Source organism: Phycodurus eques, chromosome 1 (assembly GCF_024500275.1).
Source record: "Phycodurus eques isolate BA_2022a chromosome 1, UOR_Pequ_1.1, whole genome shotgun sequence".
Lineage (NCBI taxonomy): Eukaryota > Metazoa > Chordata > Actinopteri > Syngnathiformes > Syngnathidae > Phycodurus > Phycodurus eques.
In genome coordinates this window covers 20,604,033-20,624,002 of record NC_084525.1, presented here as the reverse complement: position 1 = coordinate 20,624,002, position 19,970 = coordinate 20,604,033, and the positions used below count along the sequence as shown (strand labels likewise).

Below are 19,970 nucleotides of genomic sequence, written 5' to 3'. Positions count from 1 at the left end.
GAGCACTGGTGCCAGGAGCGCATGTCATGTGCTTGTTCCCGCGGAGCCAAGCTCAGGTTAACGTAGCGGACCTGCGCTTGTGTCCCGTGGTCCTGCATGCCCACACTTTCTTCTTGTCCCGCCTCACCGATGACCTATGCTGTCAGACCGTGCTCTTGGCGACAGCACCCAAAGAGCGGGTGGTGTCTGGGAAGTGTCATTCTTTGTGTGGCCACTCACCCGGTCGAATACAGAACGATTATGTCTGATAATATGACATAACGACTGTCGTGAAAGACACAAAAAGAAACGTGTCATCTGAGTTTGGCATAAGGGCCCTATCAGATTAATTTTTGTCTTTGTATTTTGGATAAACTTTTTTTAACCCGTCCATGACAGGGGTCCACCCCGTCCCAGACCGGTGCGGGATGGCGAGGAGGACAAGGAGAATCAAGGAGGCGAAGGGGGTACCAACCAGCAGCCCCGCCAGCGCCGCTTCCGCCGCAACGTCAACTACCGCCGCCGACCGCGTGCACCGACTGGCGGAAAACCCGGCCAAGACGCCAAGGAGGCCAAGGCGGGAGGCGATGCCTCCGTAGAGAAAACGGCCGCTCCCGAGGCCCAGCAGGGTGGGGCTGAGTAGGGAACAACCCGCCCACCGGCACCTACCATCTTTTACCATCGTCCGGGTGAGTGTCTCTAAAGTTGCAAGGAGTTGGCCTGGTGCGGCGTGATGCTGACAAGCATGGACTGAATTCCAACTTTTCCCTCTTCCCTCTGCAGTTTTTTTTGTCAACAAGAAACATCCAACAAGATCAGAGCAATAAAGATTTGACTTGATGACCGTCACAAGCTTGCACCATGCATTTGAACAGATTACCACCTATTGCCTGCAGGTTCTATGCAGATTCATTGTTTTCCTTCTTTTTACGTGACAGCTAGAACACATTTTGGGGAAACGACACGTTTTTCTAAATCTGTCCTGAGTTTTTACACCAAATGGTTTTTCAAGAAAAAAAAAAAAGAAATTTGATATCTTGTCAGTTTGACATTTTTAAATGACTTTTTATCTATTCAAACATTTTAACAAAATGCAAGCTCAAATAAAAGTCAAAAAACCAGGGACAATGGAGTGATTGTTTTATTTATTGGATGTAGGCAACTAAAAGCTAACTTAAGGCTTCACAAAAATACATATGATCTATACTGAAGGCTGATCTTGGTCATTTGAAGTTGCAAAGCAAATATGGTGACACCCACTTCATAATGTATATCACAATAACCAGTATTCAGATTAGGGCTGAGCAAACCTTTGTGCTGAAGGGCTACATTTAACTTAGATTTTGTAGCTTAAACCCCCCCCCCCCCAAAGTACAGTTTGTAAAATGACTTACTAATTTGAATGTGTAACTATATTTAACAAGTTGTGCATTTAACAACCCATTAATTTTAATTAATCAGTTTTAGGAAAAAAATGGACTCCTGATAATGTAAATGTGCAGACCACCAGATAAAAACTGAGCGGGCTTTCTGTGGTCCCCCGGGACATATTTTGCCCATCCCCGAGCTATAGCCTACAGCGATCATATGCACAACTAATCTTCAAGATGTTAAGATTCAAGTTGCTCTGGGGTTTTGAATTGTTTATGCATTAAGTGTCAAATACATTTCAATATTTGCAGTGTTTCTCAACATACATAAAATAACAGCTTTTAAATAAAGACTATAGGCTTAATTGCTATCACAAGTTAAATACAGCAACCAAAATAGGAAATTGCTAATGACATGGAAAGGATTGGTTTGATGGAAACAAACTGGGCCCTGGTGAAACCCACAGAGTATACAGTACATATGGAAAGACGTTTATTATACAGAGGTGCCTCAAAATATGTGGTTACAGAATGAAATAAACTCATCTCAAGGCACCACTGTACAGCTAACTAATTTTTTTCCCTTAAATTCTAAACACCATAAGTTTTTGTTTTTAAACATGATTTCTTAGTTTTATTTTCAATAATTTTTCAAACATCTTAAAAAAAACCTCGTTGAATTTTCAGTTAAAAAATTTTTTTTAATAAGGCTTTGACAAAGTGAAGTGCGGTGAAGGCGCTCCATTGTCATGAATATAATTGCATTGGGCTGTACCTCCCATTTACCACCGACTAGCAAGTCGTCTGCCTGCAAGGTCCATGAAAAGGCATGCTTGGATGAGGTTGGTGTGAAAGTGAGCTCTCTGACCTCACAAATGTTCTTGTGGATGAATGCTTTCCAAGCCAATTCTATTCTCAAACATTGGTCTCTTTGCGGAGGCGCTTCATCCGCTGCATGTTGTCCTCTATGGCTGTGGGATTGGTGATCTCTGTAGCACAGCTGGCAGGAAACCAGCCTCTCTCACCGTCGCGCATCCGCTCTCCATAGCACCAGCCTGGTGGGAGCATAGGGTCTAAGAGAGGGAGGCCCCGTGAGTTTTTGACAATGGAGAGAAAAAAAAAAAAAAAGCCTCACCATCCTCCTTCCTCTGGACGATGACTAGCTCGGCTTGCCTCAGGCCCAGCTCGTCGGGCTCTTTGGGCATGTAGGCTTTGGTGGCCTCGTACTGGGGCAGACCTAAAACACATTCCAATCGTGCACGACTTTTAGGTCAATCCTAATAATCTATTCCATCTGACATGGGTGTGCTAATCCTTTACACTTTAAGAATCACTGCACTAGTGTCTCCTAGTGGTATGTGAACGAATCATAAGTACAGTTCTATACATTTGCATATAATCTTTACAAACAGTCTTTAAAAAATTAGGTACAGTTATTAAACTAATATTTAAATTGAATCAATCAGTAGTTCTTCCCCCCCCATATGGAAATGCAGTGTTACTGTACAAACTGCATAATATTAAATAGCCTATTAGCATAATTTCCTTAGTCATTGAAATGATTTCAGAAAACAATCACCCAAGTCACAAAAAGCATATACTGCATTCCCTCGTATATTTTCAATTTCAATTGGATACTTCCAGATTAACCTATTGCCGTTTTTTTTTTTTTTTTTTTTTTTTTTACTATCCCAGGTCATTTTCTGAAAAACACCGTTTTTGTGCTTAGGTATAAGCACTGTCTAAAAAGTATTGGTTTGGTGTCAACAAACTATGTTGAAGTGATTTGAGGAGATTATATAGTGATTTTGCACCATCTTGTGGCAACCTGGTGCTAAGGAACAATGTGGAGGTGAGTTGAGGAGCTTCATGTAGTGCGTTATTGGCAATTATATACCTGTTAAGGAAGATGTCAATTACACATGGATTTTCAGTATTTGTGGCAGGGCTTGGCCTTGTTCCCGTGTAATAGCGAATTCACCCATTTGCCGATTTCTTTTTGGGTGGGGGGACCTGTTATTTGTCAAAAACCAGAGGCACACATTTATCTGAAATAACTAACTGTTCTCTGTGTAACCTTCCATTACAAACAGCTCCATTGGCAGACACATCCAAGTCAGAGCACATTGAACATACAGTAACGCAGTAACGGTGCTTTAATAAGTACTAGTGATGTCTTTCTTACCATCTTTGCAGGAGAAAAGCTCTGTCTGCTTGTGCTGGGTGAGAGCGACTATCCAGCGTGCCCGGTCCACCCTTGCCAACGATACAGATTAAAATTAAAAAAACAAACACATACAAAAAAAAAAAATAATCAAAAGAAGAAAACACCAATGCACAGGTGGAAAATTTACTCATGCTGTACTGCGGCATAGAATTGTGTAACAAGGCCATTTTGACTAACGAGTTGGAAGTCCAGATATGTCTTTTAAAGTGTAGGAGTAATGTGGAATAAAAGTAAAAAAAACAATCAGAAAAAGAAATACTAAAGTTAAAGTGCAGATACCTGAAAAATCTACCCCCCCCCCCCCCCCTTTTTTTTACCCTACTTGTACTTCACGTGTGACCGTTGCCCACAGCAGATAGGCTTTTTAGACTTCTCACAGCAGGGATAGCCAAACCCAAAGCACTCTACTCAACCTGCATGAAACGTACACTCGCTGGCCACAATATTAAAGAGTGCGCCTGCAATCTAATGAGCTCCAAAGCTTGAGATGCATCACCAGAAGAGGTATTCATTCAACAATGTGGTGAGCTCATCAGTTCCACGAGAAAGTTCGAATCCATAGGAGCAGCTCTAAGCACTCATGTAGTGTTTTTTTTTTTTGGGGGGGGGGGGTTGTTTGTTTTTGTAAATAGTCACTAGAGGGAGTCAAACGCTAGAGCTCTGAGAATCTGCTTGAGACAACACTGTGGGGCGAATGTACCTGGACTCAGCCACTAGGGTGGTGCGCTCTTGTCGGCCCTCACTGTTCTTGCTCATGAGCAGCTTGAAGGACAGATTTTGGCCGGAGCTGCTCTTGCCAAGTGGCGAAGCCTGACCGTCTGTTTCATCGCTGACCTCCACCTCCACATTCTCCAGGGTGGCGTAGTCCATCACCACAAAACTGTCCTCGCTGACAGAATAAACAGCTATTTTGGTGAGGGCAAATTCACCTTAGTTCTTACATACTATGCTTATGCTGTGTTACACTGTCTATTAAATATTGTACTCATGTAAGAGTACTGTTACGTTAGAATATGACTCAAGTAAAAAGTAGTCCTCCAAATAATTACTTGAGCAAGAGTAAGAAAGTACTCAGTGAAAAAAGTACTCAAGTCCTAACTAAATGATTTATTTTTTAAATCATGAATGTCAAATTAAAATATCTAAATAAAATATGAATGTGCAAATTCAGATATTGCTGAACAATATAATTTAATCTAAAACTAATAAAATCTTTATAAAATAAAACCTTTGTACAAGAACAAATTAAGGCAAATTCAGCTACAAGAGCTACTTTTATTCTTATTGTTTCTACTTGTTAAGCAACAATAGTATAGACTCACCAGGCGGATTATGAAAACAGGAACAAGGCTGAAGCGGATATAAAAAAATAAATAAAAAAAAGTATACACCCCCCCAGTTCAAATGCCAGGTTTTTGTGATGTAAAAGAATTTCCGACCATAAACACACACACACACACACACACACACGCACACACAGCGGGTACAGAAAGTATCCAGACCCCCTTACGTTTTTCACTCTTTTTTATATTGCAGCCATTTGCTAAAATAATTTAAGTTATTTTTTTTCCCACATTAACATACACACAGCACCTCATATTGACAGAAAAAACTGAATTGTTGAATTTTTTGCAGATTTATTAAAAAAGAAAAACTGAAATATATCAAAGCCATAAGTGTTCGGTATTTAGTAGAAGCACCCTTTTGAGCTCATACAGCTATGGGTATTTTTGGGAATGATGCAACAAGTTTTTCACACCTGGATTTGGGGATCATCCGCCATTCCTCTTTCCAGATCCTCTCCAGTTCTGTCAAGTTGGATGGTGAACATTTTCAATTATGCTTAATTGGGTTTAAGTCAGGGCTATGGCTGGGCCATTCAAAAACAGTCACGGAGTTGTTCTGAAGCCACTCCTTCGGTATTTTAGCTGTGTGCTTAGGGTCCTTGTCTTTTTTGAAGGGGAACTTTCAGCCCAGTCTGAGGTTCTGAGCACTCTGGAGAAGGCTTACGTCCAGGATATCCCTGTACTTGGCTGCATTCATCTTTTCTTCGGTTGCAACCAGTCTCCCTGTCCCTGCAGCTGAAAAACACACCCACAGCATGATGCTGCCACCACCATGCTTCACTGTTGGGACTGTATTGGACAGGTGATGAGCAGTGCCTGATTTTCTCCACACATGCCACTTAGAATTAAGGCCAACAATTTCTATCTTGGTCTCATCAGACCAGAGAATCTTATTTCTCATCCATCTTGGAGTGCTTCAGGTGGTTTTGAGCAAACTCCATGTAGGCTTTCATGTGTCTTGCACTGAGGAGAAGGCTTCCTGTCATGGCCACTCTGCCACTAAAGCCCCGACTGGCGGAGGGCTGCAGTGATGGTTGACTTTCTAGAACTTTCTCCCATCTCCCGACTGCATCTCTGGAGCGCAGCCACAGTGATGTTAGGGTTCTTCTTTACCTCTCTCACCAAGGCTCTTCTCCCCCAATTGTCCGATCAATCAGTCCAATCAGTATAATCAAACACAGCTGGACTCCAATGAAGGTGTAGAACCATTTTAAGGATGATCAGAAGAAATGGACAGCACCAGAGTTAAATATGAGTGTCACAGCAAAGGGTCTGAATACTGATGGCTGTGTGATATTTCAGTTTTCTCTTTTTTAATAAATCAGCAAAAATTTCAATAATTACGTTTTCTTCTGTCAATATGGGGTGCTGTGTGTTACATTAATGAGGGAAAAGATGAACTTAAATGATATTAACAAATGGCTGCAATATAACAAAGAGTGACATTTTAAGGGGGTCTGAAAACGTTCCGTACCCACTGTATGTGTTTTTTATATATTTATTTATATATATATATATATATAGAGAGAGGGAGAGGGAGAGAGAGAGAGAGAGAGAGATAGAGAGAGAGAGAGAGAGAGACTTTTAACATTGGACCCTTGAATTACGTTGGACACAAGGAAAGTAAAATTTATAGTAGGAAAAAAAATGTAATCACATTACTTACATTAATCAAAAAGCTTTACCAAGAAGCTCATTGGCAATGCATCCAGTAAGACCGTTTGCTTATATTGTTAGCAGTTGCAATAGAGTTAAAAACATCCTTTTTTTTATTTCCTGGGTGAAGATTGAGAACCCATTCTAAACAGGCGATGCCTTGTGACACCACCTGCCCCCTACATACAACGTTGTCCTTTCGACCCTTCTGAAGAAAGACACTTTTGGCCTTCCGCTTTCCTCCACAAACATTTTTACAACTGAATGGAATATGAATAAGGGCGAAGGACTCTCGATGGGGGCTAGAAGCCTCTCCAATGCTTTCCAATGCTGATGCTCATCCATACTATTTACTTTTGAAGGCCACTTCTAAAAAAAAATATGGATAATGGAGTTGAAATGACGCATTTCCCATTCTAGTGTAACTGACCTCTTCCTCTTGGTGACAATAAGTACATCATTGAAGAGAAACAGGTATTTGCTCCTGTTACTGAACGCTCTCCAGATGCTTAGCTCTTCAGCACAGATGGCCAGCTCGCCACGTTTCTTCAGCCAGCGTGACGACGACACCAGTGGAAACGGCTGTGGGAACACCAAGGTTATTTTCTCAATGTGAAGCAAATTGGATGATTTTCTCCCTAATAGGAAGTCACACGTTCGCATGGTCACTTGTTGCTAGGAAGAGTCTGTAGATCTCAACCAGAACTGCCCCATAGGCAGAGGTGGGTAGGAACACGCTAGATTTACTCTGTTACATTTACTGAAGTAACATTTTGGACAAATTGTACTTCTCAGAGTAGTTTTAATGAAGCAAACATTATTTTTATTATTTTTGTTTAGAAGAAATGGTAATGGTTTACTCCATTACAATAATCTACATGCCGTTCGCTACTTTCATTCATCAATAATTGCGTGTGCAAATCTATTTTTAGACTTTTGTTTTTGACTTCCGCATGGGACGCCATTGCTCCCATCCACCGTGATCACCACAGTGATGTTTGACTCAAGTTCACCAAACGACAAGAAAGTCACATGTCCGCACACAAAGTCCTCTGTTGGGCTTTGCGAGCCAATCAAAGTGAGTCGTGACAGCCCCACGCAACTCATATTTACATTACAGACCATGAAATTCAGCGTATTTTAGTCACTGCCCAAAATTTGATATTTCAGGCCACTTCTCACTTAAGAAAACACCTTGCATTAAGTTGCAGATGTTTTTGCTATTGTTTTGGCTGTGCATATGGCAACATTAGCACTATTTTACGGTAACAAGTAACTGTAAAACATGCATCTTGCGGTCTCTCTCTCTCTCTTTCTCTCTCTCACTTTATAAATAAGTCTGGTCAGGAAACAGCTTCAGTCATTTTAGTGGATAAAGCAAATAATGTTTCTGTAAGGTTTTTTTCCAGGTGTGTGTAGACTTCCATTAAACATGTGTTTGAATGTGATAGGTTACTTCTGAACACAGCCACATGCCAGTTATAAAAGGGAGTGCATCCTTGTGCAACCAGATTTATTTTCATTTATTTTATTTAACCAGGTAAAATACCAGTTAAAATAGAACATCTCTTTTGCAATGGTGACCTGGCCAAGAAGGCAGCATTAATGGTGGAAAAAGTTTTAAAATTATTTATCTCAGGCAAAACTCTTTTACAACTCAAAAACCTGGCATTTGAAAAGAGGTTTGTATCCTTTTTATATCCTCAGCAGCCTTGTTCCTGTTTTTGTAATCTGCCTGGTGAGCCTACAGTATTGTGCTGTTTAACAAGTGGATACAATATAGTATAAGACCATTTCTTGTCATTCATCCAGGTCATTTCATTCTCAGGGCATTGAACCGATCTCAACTGGATTGTTTTGTTTGTATTACAAGACGTTTCGCCTCTCATCGAAGCAGGCTTCATCAGTTCATGCAAAAAGGATTTTATTTATGTTTTAGATTCGGTGACATTGTTCAGGAATATCTGAATTTCCACATTCGTATTTCATTTAATTATTTTATTTGACGTTCATGCTCTGATTAAAAAAATACGAGTTACTCAGTACTTGAGTAGTTTCTTTCACTGAGTACTTTCTCACTCTTAAAAAGTAGTCCTCCAAATAATTCTCTTTACTGGAGTCATATTATTCTAAAGTAACAGTACTCTTACTTGAGTACAATATTTGGCTACTCTGCCCACCTCTGTCAATAGGCCCTCAAAAAATGCCCGCTTGGTAGTTTGGATGACAAACTAGGGTCTGACAATGGACTAGGGGTGTCTAAATCACTGTCATCAAAGATCACAGTTATGCCTGCCTGCAAAGGGCCGGTTATAACTGTGAAAATCTATAAATGTACCTATGGACTCTTCATCATACATACGTCAAGACACAATGGCCTCTACATTTGATTATTATAGTTTACCCACAAATTGATGGAAAAACTGAAATCACACTTTAAAAAAAAAAAAAAAAAAAGAGAAGAGACAAGAAAATAATATATTGAAGCACTAAGGAACACAAAGTACAATGAATATAACTGAAGTACAATGATATACAATTTGGAGGACAGACAAAACTTCGGTGAAAAGTATGCCCAGTTTAAAAATTAGATGTGTGAGGAGTATCAGTGATGCTGTGTTTTTTTCCCCTTCTTTTAAATGTAACTGCATTGACATACAAGTACAAGAAGACGTTAAGTCTGCTTGTACTTGTATGTCAAATAATAATTGCATACATGGTACTTTAAACTACAGAGCCCCAGACATGACATGGTTAAAAAAAAAAATGGCGGCCACAATATACAGTTGAAACGAGATGCTTACAAACACTATATAAAAACACAAGCCCCCCCACCCCAACTGTCTGATATGAAATCAGACTAAACTTGTTTTAGGTCGATGAGGATATTTGCTAAATGCCAGAATCATGAGAGAATGATTTTTTTTCATTAACTTCTTCAAAGTCCAAAGTTTACATACATTTCATTTCGTATTAAGTACCATTGCGTTGAAACTGTATGAATTGGGTCAAATGTTTTGGCTATCCTTCCACAAGCTTCTCACAATAGTTTGCAGGAATTTTGGCCCATTCCTCCTCACAGAATTGGTGTAATCGAGCAACGTTTGTAGGCCGCCTTGCTTGCACATGCCTTTTCAGCTCTGCCCATAAATGTTCAATAAGAATGAGATCAGGGCTTTGCTATGGCCGCTCCAAAACACGGACTTTGTTATCTTTAAGCCACTTTGTAACCAGTTTGGCAGTATGATTAGGGTTATTGTCCATTTGGAAGACCCATTTGCGCCCAAGCTTTAACTTCCCGGCTGATGTTTTGAAATGTTGCTTCAGTGTTTCCACATGTTCTTTCCTCATGATGTCATCTATTTTATGAAGTGCACCAGTCAGTTCCTCCTGAAGTAAAACAACCCCACAACATGATGCTATCACTCCCGTATTTCATAGTTAGGATGGTCGTTCAAAGGCTTGCAAGCTGCCCTTTTTTTTCCTCCAAATATAACGATGCTCATTATGCACAGCCCCCTAAAAACTTAAGCCCCCTGAAAAATATTTGGTATTATGCATTTATGGTGAAGGTTTATTGTCCTAGGCCCCCTTAAACCGATTTCCAGACCCCTAAACAATTATTGGTCTAAGGTTTGTGAAAAAGGTGTACTTTCATTCCTATATGATATGTAATGTCTAATGTTACAAATTTATATTTGGAAAATTTTTGCTGCTCACTCAAGAATCATGATGTTGTCGCAGGCACCGCTATATGCTATAGCGGTGCCTGCGACAACATCATCATCTGACCGAAAGGACTTCCGGGCTACACACCAATGTGTGCGTGTGTTAAGCGTTACTCGCTATCTACTTTTTTCTCATGTAACTTGTAAATTGCCGCTTAATTTCCACCGCGACGCTGTCTTTAGTTGGCTACTTTAAGATGTTTCACTTGGAACTCACTCCTTCTTGGATCGCGACTCCACATCGCTACGGAAGCTAGCAAGCGCCTGCCGCTAGCTCCCGCAGCTGCTAGCATCTTCAGACTTGCAGCACAAACACAGCCGGTGAAAAACAATGCCTGGCGGAATATACATCAACTATTACCCAACGACTTGATTCATCCAACACCGTGGGCTCCGAGGGGAACACTTGTGCGGGAAACAAGCACCGCGCCGACAATGCCACTCTTGCCCTCGTCAGCAATCGCTACATCCCGACTCCTTTGTACCTGCCCAGTCATCGCACACCACAGCCGACATGGCCCCCAGTCGCAGCTTACCCGGTAAAAATTTACTATTTTCAACAGTCCAATTAAAATGTTATACTTAACGTATCATTGAGTGGTTCACCGTCTTTGTTCGTTGCTAATATGAGAACGCGTGTAGAAATGTTGAGGTGGTGACACAAACGTTCAGTGAAAAAAATTATCTGAATACAGCGTATTCACAGAGAGCAGAATATTTATTTTTAAAATAATAAAATACAGATAATACCTCATGTTTTGAGCATGCATAGCAGCAAGTCAACGGTACGTGTTATAGATAGGTATAAGGGGTTTTCACATTTTTGGGGTCGGTTTTGAGGGTGCATATTATACTCTAGAGCGTATTATACACGGGAAATTAGTAGGGATGTCCTGATCCAACTTTATCACTTCCGATTCGATGCCGATATTGCAGCCTGGAGTTTTCAGTCTATACTGATATTGGTCTGACCAGATATCAACAATAATTATACATACTTTACTTATTTTGTAGTATAGAATGTTCGAAAAGGCAAGTGATATTACTCAAAAAGAGAACAAAAATCAGCAACAGTAGGTATGAGAAAAACCTGACCCATTTATTATGAACCAATGGGTTACATAAAGTACCGTAACTTCTTGTGCATTATGCACATTTCCCCCAAAAATATCAAGTCAATAGTGCGCATTATACATAGGTATAGGGAAAAGTGGAAAAACCCTCTCACATTTTATAAATGTATGCCACCACCTAGAGGGTTATGAGAAAGGTGTACACTTTCATTCCACTATGCCACCGCCACCTCGAGGTTATGAAAAATGCGTACACTTTCATTCTAATATGCCACTGCCACCTAGACGTTATGAAAAAGGTTGTGCTCATAAGTTTACATATCCTGGCAGAATTTTTCAAATATTTTTTATTTTAAATACAACTGATGACTGGAAAATAACCACCATAATTTCTTTATGGTTATGTTTTGTTTAATGATAATACTTTTCTGAAATGCCTGGCCCTTCATGTTTTCTTTCAAGAATTGTGCCCATCTTACAAATTCTGCCTGGGTAATCAAACATATGCAGCTCACATCTCTGTAGCAATAATTATCTGCATCATCAGTAAATAAATGTTGAGGGCTTTAATTTTGATACATTTTTCATAGATTCACAGACAGTTCATGAGCATAATGCCGATGGGTCTTGAGTCTGACATATTTGACCTGGACAGAGAGGCAGGAACTGAAACTCCAAAAGCAAAATGACATGTTTTACCTTGATTTTACCAAACTCCATCTGTTTCTGGATGGTGTACATCTGTTCCGTCCTCTCCATCCGCCGTGCACCGTCATTGCAGCTGCCGACCAACTATTGAATGGTGAAATGATGAGGCAAAGCATCTGGACGTGAGGCTGCACAGATGCGGAATCAGCGCCAAGTGTTTCTACCTTGCTGATGGCATGCAACGCCCAGACTGCAGCAAAGTACTCGGCGGTCTTGTCAGGAGTCTTCTGGCAAATTGTCTGTGAGGGGAACCCCCCCGTGAAAAAAAAAAACACCATTACTGGGGAAATAACAGACAGAATAGCGATGGTGGCGCAATAATATGACATTGCCATAAGATCGTCCAATCAGATATCATCCCTACAAAGCCACTAGCAGGCAATATTAGCGAATTGCTACTCATTGCAATATTTGGTGTCTCATGAAGGGAAAATGAATGCTTGAGATTGGTACGACGTTAATCTTTTACAATTAGAGAATTATTGTTAAAGGTCAAACTGACATCCAGCAGCAGTGGCAGTCTGGTAACACGTTGCATGGGAAGGATGAGAAAAGAGATCATTGGGAGGCCTCCACATTCACTGCTCCCTTCAATTTGCTTCAAGGTGTCCTTAAACGCACCATTACTGCTCCTAAAAGACGGTCAAAAAAGAAGCTTTTAGGTCAACATTTGCATGAGGCTGTCGCCAAGAGGACACACTCACAGGAGCTTCTGCAACGTCCTCTGCTGGAAGGTCTCATTGGAACAGTAGACGATGTACGGCTCAAAGTGGTGGGCGGCGTGGTTCTGAACAATGTCGCTAATGTCGCGGATGACTGGGTTGTCATAGTGACGCCGCTCAAGATCCTCAAAAAAGCTGGAATGAAGAAAATATGCCGATGGGTACTGTTATATTATCTGCCTACATCTGTTGCTGCAGTATTTGTGTTCAAATATCCATTGCTGGTTAGAACACTGCAGCACCAATGCAATTTATTAGCCCATCTATGGCATTTTGCATTGTGCATTAGCATGAAGCTAGCGTATCTCAAATTGTCTTCTCCAAATCAAAGCAAAAACAACAAAGCCGTGTAATGTAATGACTTCTATGTCAAAAAACTTGTAAATCAGGTCACTCATAAGCCAGGCTACCAATGTATATTGTATTATATTGCACTATGGTTGTTTCTTTTAAGAGATCAAAGTCAATATCTGTTCTGTTAAAATGAGATATATAATCAAACCATTGTGAGTGTATTCCTTATGAGCACAATAAACAGTCAATAAATGAATTTTAGCCACACCCTTGCAGAAAGCCTGTTCAACAAAACAAACAAAAAAAGGGTCAAATGACACCATGCAGGCCAGGAAGCAGAGGGACACACCACATATTTACGCAAATGTGAATCATTATGTGCCGTTGGATCACGCTTCCTCTTGTATTCGCAAACTACTAAAGAGGTTTTTTTCCTCGCTACAGTATCCGTCGATATGGTCTGCGTAATGCAGTACATTATCATTTTAAAGCCCCAAAATACCACGCAGAGCAGCGAGGCAGCAAAACCTGTTTGCCAAGCGTGTTTTAACATGTTGATGGGGCCTACAAGATACTTAACCCATGCTATAGGGATGGGGGAGCCTGACATTTTACATCACTTCTGAAACAGCACATTTTAAGATACTTAACCCAAGCTATAGGGATGGGGGAGCCTGACATTTTACATCACTTCTGAAACGGCACTGTGTAAAACTATAAAATATGTGTATAGAATAAAAACACAAAACAGCAGGAGTAGAGTATTGTTCCCACCGTTTGCTGACTTGGTGAATAACAGAGATGTTGGAGAAGAGGTGGTGATGCTCTGTGGTCGTCATGGTTCTCCTCAGAGCTTCACTCTCCTTAAAATGTCCCACCAGGATACCCAGGCTGTGCAGGTATGAATGTTCTGATGTGATTATTTCAAAGATTGCCTGTCAAATTGTTCAAAAAGAGACCCAATAATAAGTATCACAAACAGCAGTTTCAACAGTACCAGTCAAACAAACTGTGGGCAAATCAAATGGATAAGATTGAAACGCTGATTTCTTTGGGGGGGTGGGGGGGGGGGGGGGGGTTATACTGCTGAATATAAGCCCAAAAGCAAATATGAGTGTTTGGCCTGGTGGCAGAAGAAAAAGGTGTTTCCACAGAAACTTGAATCAAGTTGAAGCAATAAAGACCAACAAGGTTTCCTTAGGCATAAAAGTGGGAAGCACCCACGCAGCAGACAGCATGGCAGGGTGTGGCTTTACTCAGGTACCAGAGTGCAAACAGGCAGAGTGCAAACAGGGTGGACCTTTGGTATTGACACAAAATAAAAGCAATTAAAAAAAAAAAAGGGAAAATCCGTTTTCTGCTTAAATTACTTCACACCACGTCAATATTGTTACATTATTATATCATCACACGTTTAGTCAGATGTCGGCATGACTTTTTACTTATGAGGTTACACTCTTTTGGCGCAAATAGCACTGATCAGATTTTCTTTGGGACTGGAATTAATTGGAGCTACGCGGCCAAAATCAACTGAACTGTCGAGCACTGTGTGGGTTGAGCAACTAGTTGATGAGAGGCCGATCATCGGCCACTGGGTTTGCCTCGATTCCAAATTATACTCGCCAGTTTCAGTCGCATACCGCTGCGCTGCTCAGCGCACTAAATCACATATCGGAATATTGATCGGAGCATTATTATTATCCCAGAGACGATGATGATAGTGAATATACAACTTGGAACTTCACAATTTGCAAGTAAGCAACATCAAAGATTGTACAAAAAAAATCTGAATCAGAATCATCTTTATTTGCCAAGTATGTCCAAAACACACAAGGAATTTGTCTCCGGTAGTTAGTAATGCAAAATGCAATATGCAGGACGGATTAATGCATACCTGTACAGTACCTAAGGCCTTTAAATGGACATTAAAAACACATGTATTTGAATGTACATTGGATGAAAAAAAAAAAGTCATCTTAAAACGGTTAACAATATAGAACAGCTGACTGGATAGATCCAATTCTCATCCCAATTAGGCACACCACAGTGAGTGCACCCACGGGGCTCCTGACCACCTTTATTTGAGTTTTAGCAATAAGGTTAAACTTGCGTGTTATTAGGATAAATAAAACGTAGCAGCACTCAAATCAAGAGATGGAATACTTACCTCTTGTCTCTTTCTCTCTTGAGGCGAGATCATCTTCAGTATGCCGGTATCCTTCACCTTCATGAAGCAGTAATACAAATTATGTGTAAATACCATTGTTATGAGTCTGTCATATAAAGACCAAACACAGCAGATTTAAAAACCTCCATGTCTGAATCATCATTACGTTTGTGCATGGGTGTGTGCCGAATTTTACCTGTGGCAGCTGGCTCCAGGTGAGCTGCGCTGGCCTGTAGCTCTTCACCACGATGCTCTGGTCCTCGACAGGAGCTTCCACCACTACAAAGTCGTCCAGTAGCTCATCCTGGTTGGTAGAGTGCAAACCCCGCTCTCGGATCTCCTGGTAGAGGCACGGCGTTGCTGGGGAGCAAACCCACAAATTAATCATTTCAGGGTTCTCTGGTCTGGTAAGGTTTGCGCGTCAACAATGTCAGTGTATTATTTAATGGCCAAATATGGAGAGAACGGAGCGTTTCTCCAGATTTCTCCAGCGTTTTCTGCATATAAAATACGATGTTTGTGGCGTCACTTAAGAATACTGAATAAATGATCACGACAGCTTTTTCTTCTTGTCAACACACAGTGACGAGTGACTGAGTAGCTGAGGCTGCAGGACATTGCAATTCAATAATCAGGGCTCAACAATGGCACATTCAGCATTTGGAGTGCATTCCGAGTTCAAGCCATTCTTTTCGAAGAGAGCCCAAACCTGTCGAGAACTTGAAATCCACTTTAATTCTAGCGGCTCAGCAAATCTTTATTCAAGCAAATGTACAACATTTATATGGGGAGGTGGACTGTGATTCATTCATACCATCTTTGAATGATCCACGCTGGTTACGGTTCCTCTTTCTAGCCAGGGTTCGCTGAAGGATGACAACAGTTTATTAGTGGGAGAGATACATATTTTTTTTGTTCAGTTTCTCATATCTCACTTAATATCTTGTTTCAACATTTACTTATTTTAGGTATAGTCTAGTATAAACTAAATTAGGACTTCCTCAAAAGGGTGCCTGATGTGGAAGATTTGAAAATATTTATGGAACACATCATGACCTCCATGACTAACAGAGAGCATCACTGAAGTAGAGCCCAGTTTCCATCAAATAGTACTGTAAAGTTTAAAAAAGGTTTTTCAATTTGGGTATCAAAATAACTGATTGGGTCCATACCACTCTTTGGCTCCCTATTGTTGGGGTACCAATCGCAATGGTACAAAAAAGGTAGGAGCAGCACAGCAGTTTGTCAATTGGTCGAGAAAATTGCGACTTAATAGGAAACATTGCTTTTTTTTCGTAGCTATCAACACAAGCCACATCAGGGGTTCCTTACTGCTTGGTGAAAATGTGGCTTAAAAAGAACATATGGAGAACTGAGATTGTAATTGTCTGTACACAAATGGTGTAATAATAATGTAAAATTAAACAATAAACAATCTTTTGTTAGATGCCTATTTCTAAAAATGTATCTCTGATCCAGCTGTTAGGAACTTCACCAAATTTTGATGCAACAGAGAGAATACCCACAGTTTCTCCACCAATGACTTGACACTAGGATGTGCTAAGATTAGCTACGTTCAAGTGACAGAGTACAATGTCTAAATATTATGTCCAATCCCAAAGGTAAGCAAAGCTGCGCTGGGTTTTGTTGGATGCACAGGTTAGCATTAGCATTAGGGGGGGGATCTCAATAAGGAGCTTCCCTAGTCATCATGGCAACGAAGGCCGTACCAGGGTTTACCAGGTTAAATTCTTAACCAACTATCGCACCAACCCCAAGCCCATCTATTTGTTAGTTAGTAGGCTACTTCCTGGTTCATGGAGTATGAAAAACAAACAGGCACTGATGCAATAGTGACTCCATCCATCCATTTTCTTCACCGCTTATCCCCATTAGGATCACGGGTGAGCTGGACCCTATCCCAGCTGACTTTGGGCGAGAGGTGAGGTCAACCCTGGACTGGTTGTCAGTCAATCGCAGCGCAATATAGTTACTAGAGTAGTACAACTAAATGAGTGTTTGCCCCTACCAAAATTTTAATGCCGTCTTCCTTGGCTTCCCTTGTGCCAGCTCACTACAGTTTTGTGGAGACCGGTTTTGTATTTTTGCATAATGTTGTTAGTCTTTCTATTGACTATATGTTAGTTACAGTAATGATTGCGATCAGCAATTTTTGGTACTGTATGACTTGTGCAAGCCCGCCTTTATTTACTTTAAGCCAGAAGAAATGGGCTAAGCAACCTCTACCTTCCTCCCAGGACTGCGGGCTGCACCTGGACTGGATGCTCTGCCTTCTTTCAGAGGTTTTAGTGCCTTTGCAGCCCCTTTCCCCCTCGCCATAGCCTCAATGTCCAGGCTGGTCACTGCTGCTCTGTAGGACCTGTTCCTGCGGTTCCTCCTCAAAGCGAAGCCGTCTCCATCACTGTCATAGTCCTCCCAGCTCACATCAGAGCCCTGGGCTGAGTGTCGGATGCGGGATCCGTTACTGGTATTCTCCAGTCCCACAGGGAACGTGACCACGGTGGTGTGGTGGCGGTTTTTGGGCCGGCTGGCCACGGCTAGGTTTTTGGGGATGATCTGCTGAGTGCCAAGCTTCAGCGCCACTGCACTTTGGGTGCTCAAAATCAGCTGCTGGGGCACCTCCAGCCCGTCAGGTTCATCCTCTTGGGTTTTGCGCACCTCAGGCCGGACAGTGGGGCCGTTTTGTGACTGGCAGCATTCATCGCCAGGTTCAGATATATGAAGTTCTGTGGAAAAGTGGCTCTCCAGAATTAGAGGGACCTGGTCACCCGCACGGCCGTCTGAATGGGTGTGAGACATGGTGTACTGCCTCTGTCACCTTGGCCCAGTCCACTGACCTCCTCTGCACCTAAAACATTGGGGTCTCTGTGGAAGAGTAGGAAAAAAACAGAGCATATTAAACATCACCACAAAGCGTTAAGCTTCACCGGAAACAAGCAGCAGGGAGCACATGAGCATCAAGACCTGGTCAACTCAACTGATTATTTTTCCCAATTTTTTTTCGAGAGAGTGTCAACAACTGAAATAACGTGGGTGCACAAGTGTGCACACCCGCTTACAGTATAACTCGGATGTGGCCGTGTTCAGAATTAACCAATCACATTTAAACTTGTGCTAAATGGGAGTCAGCAATGCACACACCTGCCACCATATAGAATAGAATTAAAGTGCTAATCCTTCTTGCTTTTTCAAACTTTTCATAAACCAGTTCCAGCTGATGAAAAACAGTCTCAAAGCATAATCCTCTCAACACCATGCTTCACTCGTGTTCTTTGGTGATGAGCAAACATACCTTTGTAATTATGACCAAAAAGTTCAAATTTGGTTTCATCAGCCAAGAACAGATTTTCCCACCTGTTTGAGAAATTTTGCTCACATTAATGTTGGAAAAAGTTTTGAAATCATTATCTTGGTGATATTTATTTATTTTTAATCACAAAAACCTCACATTTGAGGCGGTGCAGATGTTTTACAGTATATACGCTGTATATGCTCAAAATGACTATTTTACTCAATCAAAATTAAGACAGTATTATGATATTAACACTATTCTCTTATCCATCCATCCATTTTCTGAGCCGCTTCTCCTCACTAGGGTCGCGGGCGTGCTGGAGCCTATCCCAGCTATCATCGGGCAGGAGGTGGGGTACACCCTGAACTGGTTGCCAGCCAATCGCAGGGCACATACAAACAAACAACCATTTGCACTCACAGTCACACCTACGGGCAATGTAGAGTCTCCAATTAATGCATGTTTTTGGGATGTGGGAGGAAACCGGAGTGCCCGGAGAAAACCCACGCAGGCACGGGGAGAACATGCAAACTCCACACAGGCGGGGCCGGGGATTGAACCCGGGTCCTCAGAACTGTGAGGCTGACGCTCTAACCAGTCGCCCACCGTGCCGCGCTATTCTCTTATAGAACAGCAAAATAATCCAAAAAGTAAGGAAAATAACACTTGTCCAAGTTACAGGGTGTACGTATATAGTTGTATATGGTCGTGTATGTAGGGTGACCCCCCCCAATGTACTTACTCTTTGACTGACCATTACTCATTTCATTTTAATTTCGTGTGTTAAAATAGATATCAGTCTGATGAGTTAGATTACAGAAAATAACATTAAATTGCTAAAATTTTAATTGGATATATATATCAATCAAGAGTACTTTTTTTTCGGGCACCCAGTAATTTTTTTTTTTTCATTTTACATATACTTGCAGTATTTGCAGTGAGACAAACTTTAAATGCAAAGGGTAACGTTCAAATTTAAATGCTTATATCCATGCAAAACAATTCCAACATTTGGATCGGTTTATGCCATACGCAAACTGACGCAGGTTTCCATATTTATTTCTCCGACACGGTGACTTCTATGAGTATGTTCATTGGTTTCCTCCCCGCAGTCGCAGTCTCAGTGTATGAGAGTCGGATTAGGGTGGGAGGGGGGAAAAAAATGTCTGCTTCACATTCCCATGGTTTGTTTATGGCGAGGTGACATGCAACAAAACAAGCAAGTGAGGCTGCAACACGCAACAGCTGTCTTACCTGAGCGAGGTGAACTTTCAAAACGTCTTACTCTCGGCTAAAAAGGCGGAGAGAAAAAAGAGAGAGAGAAACGAGACCTCAACTGTGTTCGCTCCTGGTCGAGGCGTTCGTGTCACACATTTGTACCATAAAC

At 41.3% G+C, this 19,970-nt stretch overlaps 2 protein-coding genes across 4 annotated transcripts in view; one reads left to right on the top strand and one right to left on the bottom strand.

Moving 5' to 3' along the window:
• The window catches only part of ybx1 (Y box binding protein 1), a 10,477-nt gene extending 9,370 nt beyond the window's left edge, over nucleotides 1-1,107 (top strand). Inside the window, exons 7-8 of the mRNA XM_061682325.1 lie at nucleotides 379-668; nucleotides 763-1,107. Coding sequence (XP_061538309.1) covers nucleotides 379-622 — 244 coding nt within the window. The 3' untranslated portion in view covers nucleotides 623-668; nucleotides 763-1,107. The remainder of the gene's footprint in view (nucleotides 1-378; nucleotides 669-762) is intronic.
• On the bottom strand, nucleotides 1,105-19,970 carry arhgef16 (Rho guanine nucleotide exchange factor (GEF) 16). 3 transcript variants are annotated; one of them, XM_061682291.1, is made up of 15 exons: nucleotides 19,838-19,970; nucleotides 17,518-18,156; nucleotides 16,085-16,136; nucleotides 15,467-15,630; nucleotides 15,271-15,327; nucleotides 13,878-14,038; nucleotides 12,792-12,944; nucleotides 12,590-12,719; nucleotides 12,252-12,326; nucleotides 12,079-12,171; nucleotides 7,009-7,160; nucleotides 4,277-4,465; nucleotides 3,535-3,605; nucleotides 2,485-2,586; nucleotides 1,105-2,422 (listed from the first exon to the last, which is right to left on the bottom strand). In XM_061682291.1, exons 2-15 carry the CDS (start codon nucleotides 18,088-18,090, stop codon nucleotides 2,265-2,267), a joined length of 2,130 nt encoding a protein of 709 aa, XP_061538275.1. In that variant the 5' UTR covers nucleotides 18,091-18,156; nucleotides 19,838-19,970; the 3' UTR covers nucleotides 1,105-2,264. The 3 variants fall into 3 exon arrangements, with proteins under 3 accessions (XP_061538275.1, XP_061538284.1, XP_061538295.1); XM_061682300.1 differs by having other exon boundaries at nucleotides 1,105-2,404; XM_061682311.1 differs by lacking the exon at nucleotides 4,277-4,465.

Excerpts from the sequence above, each read along its gene's own strand:
- arhgef16 (XM_061682291.1), bottom strand. The coding sequence starts at position 18,090 with ATGTCTCACACCCATTCAGACGGCCGTGCGGGTGACCAGGTCCCTCTA. Across the intron at positions 15,328-15,466 it reads CCTGGAGCCAGCTGCCACAG|GTGAAGGATACCGGCATACT; the intron begins GTAAAATTCGGC and ends TGCTTCATGAAG. Across the intron at positions 12,327-12,589 it reads GACTGCCACTGCTGCTGGAT|ACAATTTGCCAGAAGACTCC; the intron begins GTCAGTTTGACC and ends TTCCCCTCACAG.